At 40.1% G+C, this 17,674-nt stretch overlaps 1 protein-coding gene across 1 annotated transcript; it reads right to left on the bottom strand.

Moving 5' to 3' along the window:
- Nucleotides 1–365: 365 nt before the first annotated feature.
- On the bottom strand, nucleotides 366–15,857 carry top1l (DNA topoisomerase I, like). Its single transcript, XM_041980512.1, has 21 exons — nucleotides 15,706–15,857; nucleotides 15,223–15,247; nucleotides 12,724–12,820; nucleotides 12,490–12,601; nucleotides 9,081–9,133; nucleotides 8,889–8,978; nucleotides 8,700–8,772; nucleotides 8,487–8,578; nucleotides 8,229–8,344; nucleotides 7,537–7,658; nucleotides 7,320–7,442; nucleotides 6,631–6,818; nucleotides 6,377–6,521; nucleotides 5,079–5,222; nucleotides 4,727–4,912; nucleotides 4,575–4,643; nucleotides 4,386–4,500; nucleotides 4,106–4,233; nucleotides 3,021–3,115; nucleotides 2,790–2,939; nucleotides 366–1,597 (listed from the first exon to the last, which is right to left on the bottom strand). The coding sequence occupies exons 1-21, from the start codon at nucleotides 15,736–15,738 to the stop codon at nucleotides 1,495–1,497; spliced, it is 2,259 nt and encodes a 752-aa protein (XP_041836446.1). The 5' UTR covers nucleotides 15,739–15,857; the 3' UTR covers nucleotides 366–1,494.
- Between the last annotated feature and the right edge of the window lie 1,817 nt (nucleotides 15,858–17,674).

The following is a 17,674-nucleotide window of genomic DNA, read 5'->3' as shown; positions in this document are numbered from 1 at the left end:
AAGACAGAAATTAGGGAGCAATGTTTGTTAGGAATGAGGTGGGGGTGCTTTGTGTGTGTGTGTGCATGTGTGTGTGAAACACTTTTTAAAATGCTATGCTATGTTGGTGTGTGAAGGCCTGTTTTATTTTAATATGTGTGAATTTTTATCGTGTGAAGCACGTTGTGTTGCCTCCTCTGGCATGAATAACACTTTATAAATAAAGTTTGATTTGATTTAAAACCAACGTGCTGCATGGGGGCCTCTGCACAGGAGACTTGGTAAAACAAAACAAACAAACACTGCTCTTTGGAAAAGAACTTCTGAAAACATTTAAGGTGACAAGCTTGTATTAATTTAAAAAACACAAAGACAATAACGCAGTCTTCACCTGTAGGGATTTATTAATATTTCCAACCTACAATGAGCTTAAAACTCAGACATAATCAAAGGCTATGACAAAAAAGGTAAAACAGGAATAGGACGTTGACTTTACAGCTACTTACATCAACTTTCCTATTGAAGTGGAACAAGGTGGAATAAAATTAACTGATAATTCACATTAAATGTTACATGACTTTATCCTCAATCATTACACAATTAAAAACCTGCCTGTAACAGTTTGGTGATTTCTTTTTTCAATTTTTGGCAAAGTTGAAATCCCTCACATCCCCACAAGGAGGTAAAATACTTTCCTTTAACCGACTTTAAATACATTATAACATTATGTTCAAGTAACAGATATGGGAGTTAAATTACCTTAAAATCAGATGTAGACAGGGCTATGCTGAGAGATAAAAATGATTGGTTCACATTTACACTGAAATAAAGAAGTCCCTGATAGAGGCTGTAAAACAAAATATTCACATTCTGCTTGCTTAAGGAAATATTGACATGGTCGCACGATTTTCCCCGTCCTCTTTCATGCCCATCAATTCCACATAGTCCAGTTTAAAATATTCAGACAGCTTCCACGTCGAGCCTCTGATACACGCACACACGCACACACACAAACGCTCACATTTCCATTTCTCTGAAAGGCGCGTGGGTGTAGTTAAGGATTTCTTCTGATTTTACTTTGTCTATGAAAATATAGAATTCATTAATAATACATGGGAGAGCTAAAATACAGAGTGGCTGAACAAAGAATCTAAGATGGTACAAAGCTTTTTTTTTTCTGTTTTTGCTTGATAACGAAGCTAAAGGGCCACCGAGTTCGAAGCTCAGGTCTGAGGTCAGGTTTAGTCCCTGCAGAGGGGCCGACACTACAAGGTCAAGGAGTCTTTGAATTACAGGGACTACGCCTCAGCTGTGGACAAACCTCAGCCCCGTTACCTGATCGCCACAACACGGCGTCTCATTTTACCAAAATGCTTCCATCTTTTCCTGCACAAACTTTAAAATTCCTGGTCGGGTCTGGCCGTTGAGCAAAACTCATAAGCTAAAAAAAAAAAACAAAAAAACAAGTATCCAATAGGAAAAAAGTTTGTCAGAGTTAAAACAACAAGCTGGGATTTAAAATTCATAGTCTTCATCAGCCATGTCGATGGCCCAGGCAAACTTCTCACGCTGGGTTTTGTTGTAGATCTTCTCAACGGGAATACCCCACTTCTTACACCTGAAACCAGATGAGACAGCGTTAGGAGCACATTGTCCTTCTCCGGGTTACCGGACCAACAGAAACCCAGCTCCGGGTTACCGGACCAACAGAAACCCAGCTCCGGGTTTCCGGACCAACAGAAAGCCAGCTCCGGGTTACCGGACCAACAGAAACCCAGCTCCGGGTTTCCGGACCAACAGAAACCCAGCTCTGGGTAGCAAGGTGATAGGAAAAGGATTTTCCTTTGGACCCTCATGCCCTCCTCAGACATTTGTCTCACGTTTGTTTTTTGTACCTGGTGATAATTTCACCGTGTTGCATGAACACATCAGTAATATCCGGTGTCTTCATCCACCACGTCTTTTATACTCTGTTGAATAATTTAGTACCTTCTGGTGATCCTCAAGGCCAAATCTGCCCCCACTGACTTCAATAAGTCAGACATTAAAGAACGATTTTCAATGAGGTGAGATTTAAATGTTTTCATGGAGGTGGATGAAGGCGGTTTTGGTCTAGAAAGGTCACCGAGGGCGTTTCTGACACATCATCAATGACATCAGATCAATTTTGTTGCTGATCTTCGACATTAATCACAACCAAAGACCCATCCCCATCATTTTTATACGATAGATTTCATGTACTTTTTTAACTTTCGCTTTGTCTTTAAGTTCTTTTATTTCTTTGTAAAATGTTTTAATGATTATTCTGCAGCCCGCTGTGATGCTTTTAATGTTTTCTATAAAGCACTTTGAATTATCTTGTTCATGAAATCTGCTATACAAATAAACTTGCCTTGTCTTTTGATGAATTAATATTTCAAATAATTAAACTGGGATTAAAGGGTTAAAGTCTTAAAATAATAGAATTTTTGGTATTTTGGTTTTGAGCAGGTCTGAAGGTGTTCAAGGGATTTATGAAAGCGGTAGAAATACTGATGTATGATGGTTTTATTACAGTTTTTGTGTGCGTCTAACCACCACCAGAGACCCCTTCCTCTGACAGGTATTACATGAAAATTTTTTTTTTTTTTTTTTTTAATGCATGAAGCCGTAATTTAATTATTCAAACTGGCATTTAAAGGGTTAAAATAAAAAAAAATTATTGAATGTTTCTGAGCAGGATGGAAGTTTTATAGCAGTTTTTGCACGTGGACTAGAAGGTGCTAAAATCTGAGGAGGGCTCGAGGGTTAAATATGGAGCATCAGCTTACCAAGCCACAGAAATGCGAGGGTCCAGATAATTGAGTTTGGAAGTGCCGAGGGCGATCTGTTTGTTCTCCTCGCGATCGGTCGCCTGTACTTCCAGCTTCATCAGCTGCTCCTCTATCCTCATAACGGCTTTCTTCTTGGCGTCTGCAGCCCTGCAGAAGCAGATCAAGCAGGTTGGTGGAGGTGAAGTGAACAGGTGAAGGTAGGTTTTTATAAGGCCACCAAATACTCACTTCTTGGATTTTTCATCTTTCCGTACTTTGACATCAGCCTTGGCGCTCTTCAGTTCTCTCTTGGCATCGGCAAGCTGTTCCTTCTTGGCGTCAATCTGACAAAAGAAAATAATCTTTTTTCTAGAACTCAGGTTTGTGGGTCACATTTCTATTCAAACTTTGTTCTTAAAGTCAGTCTGGAGCACAGAGCAACTCCTCGTTGGACAATGAGAAGGTAAACAGTAGAAGGGTGGTCGGACTACAAAGACTGAAGGACAAAGTGATTTTATCCATCCCAGCGTTTCCCCCTGAACTCTGTGCTGCTAGACGGCATCCGTTAAAATTGTTTCAACTCTTCAGTTAGTTTCATACAGGCTTAATGAACAAGATGCAAATATCAACCTTAACATCAGCTCTGCTGATTTCATGAACTCTTCACAGCATTGCCGTGGAAACATAAAATAACTTATCATGCGTCATGTGACACTCAGCTGTAAAGTCACGTCGTATTTTCAACCCTCAAAGTAATTTTACATAAAATGACTGAAATGCAAAGACAAAAAACACTAGAAAGTTTACCAGTTTCATTCAGAGTCGTCGCTCTAAATATCCCTAAAATTCCTCGCGACGCATTTTTTTTTTTTTAACGTACGACGTTAAAACCTAAAAACATTGGATCCATTTTAAACCGTCGATGACAGTAGATTCAGCTGCATCTCCGACGGACGCGCCGGTCCCGCGCCGGACGTCCCCCGCCGGACGCGCCGGTCCCGGTGTAACACCAGAGCAGGACAAATACTCTGGCTGCTTGAACATTCAGTTCAAGCAGGACTTTTAGGTTATTGGGAAAATAATTTGGCTACCAGCTTGAGGAAAAGTATAAATTTGAGTATGTAGAAATCATGTATTAAATGTATTTGCAAATAAAATCTCCAGTAAAAATGACAGTTCAAGGTGAAGAAAAGTTTACAAGTCAAACTGTTTCAATAAAATCTATAAATTAAATCTTTATGGGTAAAAAAAAAAAAAAAAAAAAAAAGTTCCTAAAGGTGATAACAAGGAACAAATACATTTTTAAAGGCCAAAAACAAAGAACACCTTTTTACCTTTGTCTGCAGGTTTTGCATAGACTTCTCAAATGTCTTGGGTGGCGCCCTCTGGTGGTTACACAGGATGGCCACAGCTCTATTGGCCCTGTTGTAAGACAGGATCTTGGCTGGAACGTTTTCATCCGCTACAGAGACAGCATGTATAATTACTTGTTGCTATGCAGATAGTTAAAAAACACAGCTGCTTTTGCTCTGAAGTTTTCAGAATTTAAGATTTAATGTCCAAATCTGGTTTAGATCCTCAGACTGCAAACCATTAGCCTGACTGGAGACGTACCTGTTGTGAGCTCTTTTAATTGTTGCTGGAGGGTGATTGAGGCGTTGTATGTACGGAAAACTTTGGCTGTCAGACCGTCCATCAGCTCTTGAAGATGCTTGTTCAAAATAGAAGTCTAAATGGAACACAAACATTTTTATTAACAGGAGAGACCGTAAGAAAAGCCTTAAAAAGATCATAACCACTTACGTTTAGACGATCAAACAGGTCATCATCCGGTTCTTTGTTCTCCATGAATAACTGAAGATTCTTAAACACCTGGAAACAAGTGATCAAACATAAATAAGGAGGCAAATTCTAACATTTCAACCCCCACACTGCAGTAAGACAGATGTCCTTACCCTTTTCTCCACAGGGACTTTGTTGTAGTAGCGAATTGAGTCTTTACCCAGGAAGTCGAACTCTACCACGTACTCTTGACCATCATTTTCCGGATAGAGTTTGATGTGTTCAACTCTCAGCGAGCAGCAGCCTACTGTGTCTGCAGTCTCGCCTTCTTCCTTCTCATTACCTGCTCTCAGAGCCAGCTGTGGTGGAGACAAACAGCTGGATTATAGGTGACATAAGATGACATCACCCCGACCAAGGCTACAGGCTAAACTGTGTGCTAGTGATTCAATGACAAAAACAGTAAATCAAACTGCTCGAAACTCTACTCATACACACTCTTAGGAAAATGACAATAATCATCACCTTGTCAATGAAATAGAGTGCCACAGCTCGTTGTCTGATCCGCATCTCCTTGGACTTCCAGTCTTCACGATACTGTGCTCTGATACGGTCTACACATTTCTTCAGACGACGAGCAGTTTCATATTTCTGCCAGTCCTTCTCTCCCTGCAGACAAACAGCAAATGAAACAAGAATCGACTTGAGTCTTGAAAACAAGGCCTTTACTTCAATAACAAACAGCATGATACACATCCTGCCTCACTATGATACATAGTTGTTCCTATTTGCATATTTTAAGGAAGTGACACGCCGTTGCTGTCCATTCATGGTGAATGAAATAGACTCTTTCTGGACGCCCCATGTAGATGCTACCTGCAGGATTAGAGTGAGCAGTGTGGTGGTGGATGGTAACGAGAGGAATGAGGAAAATGTGGAAGAACTTGCTACTAAGCACGTCGGCTATGTGGAGCGACGTTGGAAAGAAGAGAGATGAGGCACTACCAACACAGGAACCTGGTGGTTAAACAAGTTTAATCTCCGCTGCCACCTACAGGACAACCACAAGAAGCTACAGATGAATCCAGCAGATGTTTTGTGTGTTGCATCTGCCGGCAGACAGCAGCAATGACATCTGGACTCGTGACGTTCGACAGCGGTCCACAGTTACTGATAAGAGCATCTTATCAGGAGACCTCAGTTATTCTGTATCAGTGTGTTTATGTAGACTCTGGAATATAAAAGAACCACCTTATAATTTATCAAAAGTTAGTAGAGAAACGGCTTCAAACTTTGCTCTGCTATCTCCAGCCTTCAGGCTGCAGGACACCACTGTACCTGATTGTTTTTCTGACGAAGAAATTTTCATTAAGATCTATGAGTTACTGTGAGTTGTTGAACTCTAGCATTAGCTAAATCACGCCACTAACTTAATGATAGCACAGGCTATAAAGTTCAGCAGACGTCCATGCTAGAGGTTTTGCAAGCAGAGCTCCGGATCAAAAAGAAAATGGAATTGATCACAGATCGTGCCGTCATGGCAACTTCCAGCAGTGTTGTTGTAGTATATCACATGTTTTCCTGATATCGTGCACCACTCATGTAAACTCACACTGGTAGATTCTTCCACAGTAAAACAGGCTTCATCGCACATTTATTGTATAAAAACATTAAAACATCTTCATGTAATCCAGTGGAGATTAAAGACATGATCTTAAAATGTAATGTTGACACCGGCAGACAAACTCAGCTGACAGGTGTCGTCACCACAGAGTCGCATCCAACCAGGTCCAAGTGTTACCGTAGTGCAGAAATCCACCTACCTTGATTCTAGAACTGGGGTTCAGCATAATGTATTTGATGGAGCCTTGAATGTTCTCCGTCCATGAAACCAGCCAAGTCACCTTGTTGTCATGGCGAACTTCTTTCCATTTGGTGCCTGGAGGAGGCGGAGGGCACTTTGAGTCCCTATATGGAACACATTAATGAAGTATTCAATCATTTACACTGGACTTAATGGTTTTCAGCTCTTGGGGAAAGTAAAAACAAAATTAAAAACCAACCCATCTTTACTCACTTGCTGCAGTTGATGATGATATCTTCAGGCCTAATGCGACGCTTCAGCATGCCCATTTTTGGATGGTCTCCACGACCACGAAACAGGCCTGGAGGCTCAATACGGAAGTTAGCGATACGTTCTTTGTGGTTGTCCATTATACAGAAGCCATACTCCTGCAACACCCGCTCGTTCTCTTCTTTTATTTTCTACAAAGAGAAGAGAAGAAAATTAACTCCATCTTTGGCGGGGGTGCCACTCGTCTAATGCCAGTTACTACCTACATTGTTGTAAGAGCACAATGACTCGCTGTTACATCTAGTGGAGTTTTTCCAAAATAAAACATGTGAATCAACACATGACCTGATGCAACATTAGACACATGTACACATGGCCACAGGGTTCTGCCGCCTGAGAAGCCAGGTAATAAATCCACTAGTGGTAAGGGGAGAGAAGTGGGCACTAGTCAAATTGTATACAACTAGATGTTAAGAAATCTTTTGATGTTGGTGGTGCAGAGGTTTCACAAACTCATGAGTCAAATACGACACATCTGGCAGTCCAGGAGTAATGTTTAAGGCTAAAGGCTTTTCAAATACACACGATCAAGGAGGCACCAACTACAGGACATTACAGTACAGAAGAAAATGGTCTCAACGATGAAGCCTTTTAAATAGAATTAAGTCTAAATGCTAAGCACAGTGGCTGACCTGTTTCTCCTCTTTTGACATGGCTTTCCTGGCTTCTGACTGTGCCTTGAAGTACTCGTTCATCTCAGTGAAGTTGCACTTCTTCAAGTCTGTGATTTTTGCCTTTTCTTCTGAAGTCATTTCCTGCATTAAAAAAGCCACATTCAGACAGAAATCATTGAAATTTCAACAATGAGGAATTATTTTGTTTTATATAAGTGTTGTTTTTACTCCGTACCTTTCTCCAGTCTTTAAAGAAGTTTTTGCGAAAGATGTCCTTTGTGGTGTACTCATGGTCCAGCATTTTGCCAAAGAACGTTGCCACCTCTTCGGCCCCTGGGCTGAGCTTCATAGGTTTACCTGAGATGTATCAGAAAAGAACAAGCAGCTGTGGCATGTTCCAAGCCAAAACTCTGAATCTGTGAGGATCTGGTCAGACAGCAGCTGGTGAAGTTACTTTAAAACAGGGGTGTCTAAAGTTGGTCCTGAAGGGCAGCTGTCCTGCAGGTTTTGGACGTTTCCTGCTGCAGCACCTGACTCGGGTTAATGGGTCAATGAAGGAGAGCTATTTAATTGGACAGTGAGTCTTTATCGGTGAATGTGATGTTTTGCTCTAGCTTTGTTACTCTTTAGCGCCCCCACAGCCTGTAGTATGTACTACAGCAGTGTCAGGGGATGTTGAAGCCTTTCTACTAGTTTTCACCACCGTTTTCACACCTGAACCGGCTTCGGTGCAATTTTGGACATGGCCTAACACTTGTTGTCTATCCACTTTTCAGACACATTTCATTTTACAGTCCTCTCAAATTAATGTGGAATTACTGTGATGTATTCCCATTTCCAGTCCCTTTTGCACTTGAACCAAACTACTATTTAAATGCTTTCTTAAAGCTGCTACAGAGCAAAATCCTACACAAAAAAAAATCTTACCATCATAATAAAATTTTACATTGCTAGGAAGGGGCTCATAGGGTGGCGCAAACACAGGCCCTTTGTGTTCAAGGAATTTCCATTTCACACCGTCTGTGTATCTCTCCTCTTCCCACCTGTGGCCAAACAGAGGATTTATTTTAATGGCAATAATTAATGTAGCTAAAAATGTAAAACCACCCATCTTCACAAAGACATGGAAAACCACCTCACTGATAAAGATGCATGTATAACAGCTGCCTGACATGATTTACTCACCATTTCCACTTCTCCTCTGGTTCTTTCTTTGCTTTCTTTTTTCCATCGGTTACTTCTCCTTTTTTGTTTTTTGTTTTTTTGGACTTAATGTCCTAAAATAAGGAAGGGAAAGTATTAGTGTTCGACTCCAAAGCTTGCAGAGCAAAAAGAAAAGCAGTTAATATTACACAAATTCAGATCTTGCCTCATATTCTGCTTGAGGTCTTTGCTTACCTCATCGTCTGGTTTCCTTTTCTTAACCTTTTTGTCATTTTCAGTCTTTATTTTCTTAGGCTTGTACTCAGACCTGAAAAGAAACATTCTGTGTGACAAACCTGACAGATCAAACTTCGATAACTATAAACTTTAATGTCAAATCAAGTCTGTAACACAAGCTCAAGTCAAACAACATTCATCACTTACTCATAATCATCATCTCGTTCTCTTTTTAGAGACTTTTCAAGTTTGGGAGAGTGGTAAAAATCCTCATCGGGCTCAGACTTCACATGTGGACTGCACACAAACCAAATTTTAGATGAATTTTCATTTTCATATGGGAATGCTTCTGCTGGGTTCTTAATGTAGCACCAAAAGAAAAAACAAGTCTTTACATACCTGGCAAATCCATTCTCTCTTTCCTTTTTGACTTTACCATCGAGAGACCTGATCTGAAACAAAGAGCCAGTTTTGTTAAAAGTCTTTGAGAGGAACAGCACTGATAGTCATGTCCACAACAGCTGAAAACTGGAATTTAAATACTTTTACAGTTCCTAAATAATGACAGTTTTTATATGAAGACTTTTTATATTTATTTAGAAAACACAGTACTAAAACACTGGCAAGACGAGGGACTGATGAGTGATCGAGCCTCAAAACAAAGGAGAACATGAGGGAATGAAGACAAGATGTTGGTCTGAGTCATTTAAAAGGTGTAAAACATTGTTGAACTCATTTATATACAAATATTAACATTCATTCTAATAATAAACTCAACATAGTGAAATCAAGTTACGTCAAGTTGTCAATGGAGATAAAATTATCACCATCAATTTCCAAGTTATCAGTCCCACTGTCATAATCTTTATTAAAAGGCCAATAAATGATAAAATTAGAATTATATAGTTTATTCCACCCCAAATCTTTATATGGACAACTTTTAGGATCCAATTTATCCGTTGGTTCAGAAAGATGGATGCAAAAGTTTGTGCATGGTCCCAATCCCAGCGTTAGATGGAAGTAATTCTTAGTGTTCCCTAACGCTGGAATCGTGTATCATTCTACCGTACAGCACATTCTAGCGTCTCACTTTCTCAATCACGTACTGTAACATCGGTAGCCGGCGTATCCCAAAATACTTCCACAGCACCGATGAAAGCATGTCATCCGATAGTTAGAGAGTTCCCTCTGTTACACACAAAGAACTCACTTCTGACGTTTAACGTTAACTTTATTCACCACCGCCACATTCACAACAACACAGTTTAAATTCTTCTGTTTACTTCACTATACCAGCAACTGGACATCCTTCACAATACCAGTATACATATGTGGCCACCAGGAAACACAGAAGTATTAACCAGTAACACAGTTACTGTGTTTCAAACTTAACACTCAGGTAAAGAAGTTCCCTCTGCATCATAACTAGTCAGGACGAAAACATCTGGTGGACAGAAGATATGGTTCCTCTGTGTTTAGAAGGCAGAACGCTTCTCACAGGAGGAACGGATCTGGACGGGGAAACCGGCCTCAATCGTAAAACCAGCTCATAAAGTCCTCCCACCGGCTTTCTGTCCCAGTAAAACCAGCTCATAAAGTCCTCCCACCGGCTTTCTGTCCCAGTAAAACCAGCTCATAAAGTCCTCCCACCGGCTTTCTGTCCCAGTAAAACCAGCTCATAAAGTCCTCCCACCGGCTTTCTGTCCCAGTAAAACCAGCTCATAAAGTCCTCCCACCGGCTTTCTGTCCCTGTAAAAACCAGCTCATAAAGTCCTCCCACCGGCTTTCTGTCCCAGTAAAACCAGCTCATAAAGTCCTCCCACCGGCTTTCTGTCCCAGTAAAACCAGCTCATAAAGTCCTCCCACCGGCTTTCCGTCCCAGTAAAACCAGCTCATAAAGTCCTCCCACCGGCTTTCCGTCCCAGTAAAAACCAGCTCATAAAGCCCTCCCTCCGGCTTTCTGTCCCAGTAAAACCAGCTCATAAAGTCCTCCCTCCGGCTTTCTGTCCCAGTAAAACCAGCTCATAAAGTCCTCCCACCGGCTTTCTGTCCCAGTAAAACCAGCTCATAAAGTCCTCCCACCGGCTTTCTGTCCCAGTAAAACCAGCTCATAAAGCCCTCCCACCGGCTTTCTGTCCCTGTAAAAACCAGCTCATAAAGTCCTCCCACCGGCTTTCTGTCCCAGTAAAACCAGCTCATAAAGTCCTCCCACCGGCTATCTGTCCCAGTAAAACCAGCTCATAAAGTCCTCCCACCGGCTTTCCGTCCCAGTAAAACCAGCTCATAAAGTCCTCCCACCGGCTTTCTGTCCCTGTAAAAACCAGCTCATAAAGCCCTCCCACCGGCTTTCTGTCCCTGTAAAAACCAGCTCATAAAGTCCTCCCACCGGCTTTCTGTCCCAGTAAAACCAGCTCATAAAGTCCTCCCACCGGCTATCTGTCCCAGTAAAACCAGCTCATAAAGTCCTCCCACCGGCTTTCTGTCCCAGTAAAACCAGCTCATAAAGCCCTCCCACCGGCTTTCTGTCCCTGTAAAAACCAGCTCATAAAGTCCTCCCACCGGCTTTCTGTCCCAGTAAAACCAGCTCATAAAGTCCTCCCACCGGCTATCTGTCCCAGTAAAACCAGCTCATAAAGTCCTCCCACCGGCTTTCCGTCCCAGTAAAACCAGCTCATAAAGTCCTCCCTCCGGCTTTCTGTCCCAGTAAAACCAGCTCATAAAGTCCTCCCACCGGCTTTCTGTCCCTGTAAAAACCAGCTCATAAAGTCCTCCCACCGGCTTTCCGTCCCAGTAAAACCAGCTCATAAAGTCCTCCCACCGGCTTTCTGTCCCAGCAAAAACCAGCTCATAAAGTCCTCCCACCGGCTTTCTGTCCCAGTAAAACCAGCTCATAAAGTCCTCCCACCGGCTTTCTGTCCCAGTAAAACCAGCTCATAAAGTCCTCCCACCGGCTTTCTGTCCCAGTAAAACCAGCTCATAAAGTCCTCCCACCGGCTTTCTGTCCCAGTAAAAACCAGCTCATAAAGTCCTCCCACCAGCTTTTAGTCCAGCTTTACCGTGACTATGAAAGCTGCTAAAACCATGTAAATACACACTTCTGTACCAACAAGGTTGGTGTATTTTACCAGAAACTACTGTTATCCTGCCCATGGTAACCATGGCAACGAGCAACACTGTCTAACAAAACCGAATGGAAAAAAGTTAGCTTTATGCTCATTGAGGCATCGTTGACTTGTCGAGGAGGAAGCTGTAAACTTCAGCATCCCTTTGAAATTCTCTCTCCTTTCTGAGTTCCTTCTCTCCTGGTTTTCTTTCTTGGCAACGGTGAAACAGCACCGTGGCGACGGTGGAACGGCTCCCATGCTGCTGCTGCATGGTCGCGTAGTTGGTGCTATTTGTCCCTTTCTGACGGCTGTAGTTTTAAGGCGGCAGACCGTCATGGCGCTGCCCTACTGGCTTACCCGTCATATGTATGAACAAATCTAAAATTCTTCGCTTACCAGAATGTGTCAGATCATTAGTAATAGACAAAATAGCCATTTAGTTCTGTTTAAAATAGACAAGCTGCACTAAACACATCTTATTTATAGATCAGTTCTACATTTTAAATAAATTTGGGAAATTTATTAAAAGCCAGTTGTTTTCTAGTTTTAACCACCTAAACAAAGTGAATTTAAAAAAAAATCAGGGTGAAATTTATGGTCACTAATTTAGGTGAGTTTTACATCTTGATGTTAAAAGAATTTAAAATGATCCGACATGCTCAACTATTCACATCTTTTATTTGATTCTTGGCTTAGTAATTTACCTTCTCCTCTTTCCTCTTCTCCTTGTGCTTTTCTTTGTATTTGTCTGTGCTGCCATCTTTGTGCTTCATCTTCTCCTTGTCTCTGTGTTTTTTCTCAGAGTCCTTGTAGTCACTAGAGTTTCAGAAATGTACAACTATCAAAACAACTTAATCAATAATCCCAATAATCACCCTTAATATAAACAAAAATCTCCTACGTGGATTCATCAGTTGTTAGCAGCACATACGCTATACCTGTTGCCATGTTTAGACTTTTCACGTTCCTTATCCTTCTTGTGGTCCTTATGTTTATGTTCCTTCTCTTTGTACTTGTCTTTATGCTTGTGGGAGTCTATAAAAAGAAAACAGTGTTATAAAAAAATGAAATATGACAGCAACAACTTGTGTATTTAATAATCTGGACAGTTGTCCATTTTCACTAGAAATCATTTATAATAAACTGTAAATGGTACAACTGTGCACGAGTGGTAAGATCAACGTAAGAGACACAGCGGAGAGACAAGCATCACCTACTCCCTAAAGGTCTTAATATAAATTAGTCTTGCACATAAACAACAACATCCTGCTCGGTCACAGAGAAACATGTCATCGGTGCCACAGAAGTTCTTGAAAAAGAAAAGTAAAAACATGCGAGTTGATGAGCAAATCAATGGCTGCAGGAGCAGCCCTTCACTCAGAAGCCTGCAGTGCATGGCACCAGCTTTTAAACTTTCCAGTCAAACAACTCACAAGCAAAAAGGTTCAAAGAAAATCTGCTTCTGACTGTTTTAAGGGAAACGACCTCAGTTTTTAAAGCAAATTTTTATGCAGGGAATATTAGAAATATTAAGTGCAGCACAGTAGAGATAATTTTACTTTTTTTTTTAGATTAAGTGGGCTGTAATGCATTTTCTTTTCCATAGCTTTATAGCTCAATAGACACAAGGTGAACTCTGTAAATCAGAGAACTCCAACTCCGGTCCTCGTGAGCTACGGTCCTGCAGGTTTTGGATTCTACCCTAATGCAACACACCTCACTCAAATCACTGGGTCATTAACTGGCTTGTGCAGAGGTGTGTTGTAGTAGGAGACATCTAAAACCTGTAGGACAGTAGCTCAAGAGGACCGAACACTAAGATTTATTTAAGTTTTTTTTTTTTAAACAAAGGTCATATAATCTGGTGTATTCAGTCAATTCATTATTTTGAATCAAATGAAAAGTTATACAACAAAAATTACTAAAGTTTGAGCATTTGTCAGTGATAAGGATTGGCAGGTAAATCATCTATATTAACCTTGACAAAGGACATTTAAAATAGTCTCAAACAAAACTTATGTTGCATAGTAGCATAGCACCTCCTACTGCCCGTCTGAGTACTTTGTCTGTCTGATGATACAAAATCAAATGACAAGCTGAAACACGCAAATGAATAAATGCTTTCTGTCACTTTTACAGTAAAAGCAAGAAAATATCTTCATAAAATGAAACAATCATTAAAATTAAAGAGCTGACGCTCTTACACCAGCATCACCCAACATCAAACTGGCTTGCTTTCAGGGCCTCGCAGCCCCAAACCCTGGCAAAAACAGATCTCAGATTCTCATCAAGAAAAAGACGATTGTATATTCCAAGCCAGAAAAGTTGGATCTGTGAGGGATTTGGTCATGCAATCTTTAATAAAGTCACTGTACGAACTGTCATTCCCTATCCACTGTTAAGACAAGTTTAATTTCACAGGCTTCCCAAATTTATGCAGAAATACTGTGTGATTTATTCCAATTTAAAGGTCCTTTGGCACATAAACCACACAAGCATTTAAATGCTCACACCGCAAAGTGACAGGGACCATCTCCCATCCTCACTACTAGGAAAGAAGGTAGGGCCCTTCGAGTCCCACAGACAGTCGCTCCCCAATTCTCTTTAATCAAACCTTTAAAGTAGTTTAGATTTCAACTTAACAAAAATCCTTGATGCCAGTACTTCTCAGAAATAAAAAGTGTTTTCTAATTATTAGTGAAATATTGAAGTTAAAACAACAAAGACAATCAGTCTGAATAATATGTTGAAAAACATCTTTTCTTAAACCACAAGTTATTGTAATAATTATTCTATGACGGTATACTACCGTTTCCCTGTTGTAATGTGGTGTTGTAAAAAAAGGTACAGGTACTAAGTTCATGTGTTGACTAATGACATGAGTTAACTGAAAACTACACTGTCACCAACAATAAGGGAGTGTGGAGTCTCTGTACCCATTTTAAAAAATATGCGGATACTGTGTACATTAAATATAAAACTACTGTATTCTATCTCACTATTTAGCACCAAGCCTTCGCATTTTCGTCCTCATAGCCATCTGTATCTCCCAGCCTGGGTTCAGCTTGTACTAGGCAGGCCGCTACAGCGAAAAAGAAAATGGCGCAGAGACTAAGTCCTCAACCCCCAAACCCTCACTTTCAGATGGGAAATGTGCTGTTAAAAGCTAACCAACAACAACTTCTATTAAGATCAACTGATAAAATACCTCGAGGTGTGTGAGAATCTTGATTCGAAACGACAAAATAGTGTACGGAAATGCTTTTACAAGGCTTCGCTTTTGAACAATAGGCGCTTGTGAGTGAGACAGAGGACTTAGTCTCTGGACGCCATTTCTGTCCTCTACTAAGAACTATCGCAACGTTACTTTAGATCAGTTAAGACATATCATAGTTCCAGATAAAAATTCATAAATTAAAGAAACGTGAAAAACTTACCATTGACCCGGGAACCACAGTCAATCTGGGAAAATCGAAAACAGATAATTGTTAAATTTCGTTGTAGGTTGGCTAACTAGCCGGCTACCTAACTTTGAACTTGCTGAATGGTGAAGCGACAGTTTGCTAGCTACCCTGTTAGCTTGCTAGCATGGAACGTTGGCTCATATCATGGTCTAGCGGCTAACTCAGAAGCCGAAACGGCTAACATGTATTTGAGCTACCGCCATGATTAACGTACCGTCACCTCGTCTGTCTTTGCCTCCCCATATAAACTCAAAAGATAGACAGCAAGATATTTTAACATTCCAAAAATACGTGACAGAAAAGCTGTTAACTATGGAATAAGGTGGTCTATCAAACAGCCGGCTACCGTGCTAGATACTATTCACTGTTAGCTGAGTTACCCCATCGAGCGAAGCAAACACACTGTAGCAAGAAACTGTAAATGTTGACAGCACGAAAAAATCAATTAAATATTACCTGATCCTCGTTGTGGGAATGGTCCCCACTCATTTCTTCTGTGTTATTTGAAATTAAAAAATATTAAAATGACAAGCGCGTAGAGTTAGGGTTACCACACACCGGCGAGAAGATGTAGGCAGAATGAAGAAAAGACAGGGTTGTGTAAGAGATAGAAGTGTCAATTGTGCAGTAATGCGCATGCGTTGTAATTTAAATGGTACAGAGCAGTGTAGCTCCTCCTCTTCACAAAACGTGTTGCTCTTCAGGCCACGGCAGGGCTTGTATATGCATGGAGTTTATTCTCTTGTACTACTTCACATGGAATTAAATGAATTACCTAATTCACCCCTTTGTCATTTAGAAATTCTACTTATTAAATTGTGTTTCTTGTCAGACATACCCCAAACTAATGACAGTCATTTGACTTAGAAGCATGACCCTAAGGTACAGTGGACAGCTGGATGGCGCTGATGCTGCGTGAAGTAAACAACGGTGGATGCCGGAATGCAACAGCCAGTTTGTCCTGCCCCCAACAACTTTGAGAGCCAACAGGCCTTCCACATTGTTTAAAAGCAAAATATGAAGTTTATGTCACACGGTGAACTAAAAATAAAGTGTAAAGGTCGGAATGATTACACATTTCAGCTAGCTGCTTGTATTTTCTTTCTGTTTTTAATTTTAAAAGTATATTTTAATAGTTGTCTTTTACTTGTTTATTCTAATTGACTTAGCTATTATTTAGATATGAAAAATTTAAATATGTACTGTTTCTATTAAGATGGTCAAATTTATTAACTGGTGACCATTGACCAGCAGTAAATGTCTGAATACATGCACTAGCACCACCAACAGCACTCTGTTAATTCTGTTACTATAAACCACATTACATTACAAACATAATTTGGGACCTGTTCACAGTGTTTCCTACGTCTCAGCTAATAACAGCTGGGATGAGGTCCAGCCATGGCCACGACCCTATAGGAATAAGCAGGTATTAACAATGGATTATAGAGAGCCGTTTTATTTACAATTAAATAAATAAATACTGAAATTAAAATATATTCCATAAAATAATACAAAATAGATTAATATAAAGTAAACATTTCCAATAATTAACTAATTTTAATGATACTTATTGATTTAATCTAATTTGTTTAATATATTTTATTTATTTATTTATTTATTATCAAAATTTATTTATCTATTAAAATTTTATTCATTATTTATCGTGACTTTTATTTATTCATTTAAATATAGGAGCCCAAAATTTAAAAAGCAAAATAAAAATGGGACTGCAAAATAAAAGTGAAATAAAATACATGATACTACAAAATAAAAGTTTCACAAAAATAGAAATACCATTATAAAATAAAAGTGTCATATAAATAAATATGTAGTGTGTCAGTGTAGAACTGAAAGAACTGGATAGGTGTAGGACAGAAGAAGTGCCATAAAAAAACTACAGCAGATGATCACTATGTGGAAGAGAAAAATCCAGCAACAACCTCACTCAGGACCTTAGAGCTGCATCTGCTTTCTCTGTTGATCCACATCTACTCTTCACTGACACCTGAGACATGCAACATGAAAGAAAAACTGGACTGAAAATCAGTGGCAACAGGTCTGATGGATGAATCCTCCCTGGAACCCAGACATCAACATTACAGAGCAGTGTGGGATCATCTGGACACATAAAGGAACAAAAGGCAGCAAATATCCAAATAGCATCTTTGGAAAGTCCTTCATGAAGAATGGAGAATCATTCCGAGATATTTTGTCTAAAATGTTCAGGTTGTGTTGAAGAATAAAGACGTTCAAACTAAATATTGACTTTTAATTTGATGAGACTTGTACAACTTCTACTTTTTACCTAATCTTCTGGATTTCCATTTACGTTTGCACAAGTTTCTGCACTTATTTGCCCTTTTCCTGTCATTATATAAAGGAATTATACACCTGGAGAACAAGACCTATTGTACCAGCATCA

The sequence above is a fragment of the Melanotaenia boesemani genome, chromosome 3, assembly GCF_017639745.1.
Source record: "Melanotaenia boesemani isolate fMelBoe1 chromosome 3, fMelBoe1.pri, whole genome shotgun sequence".
Taxonomy (NCBI): Eukaryota; Metazoa; Chordata; class Actinopteri; order Atheriniformes; family Melanotaeniidae; genus Melanotaenia; species Melanotaenia boesemani.
The sequence above is the reverse complement of the archived record's forward strand: the minus strand, read 5'-3'. Positions and strand labels throughout refer to the sequence as shown.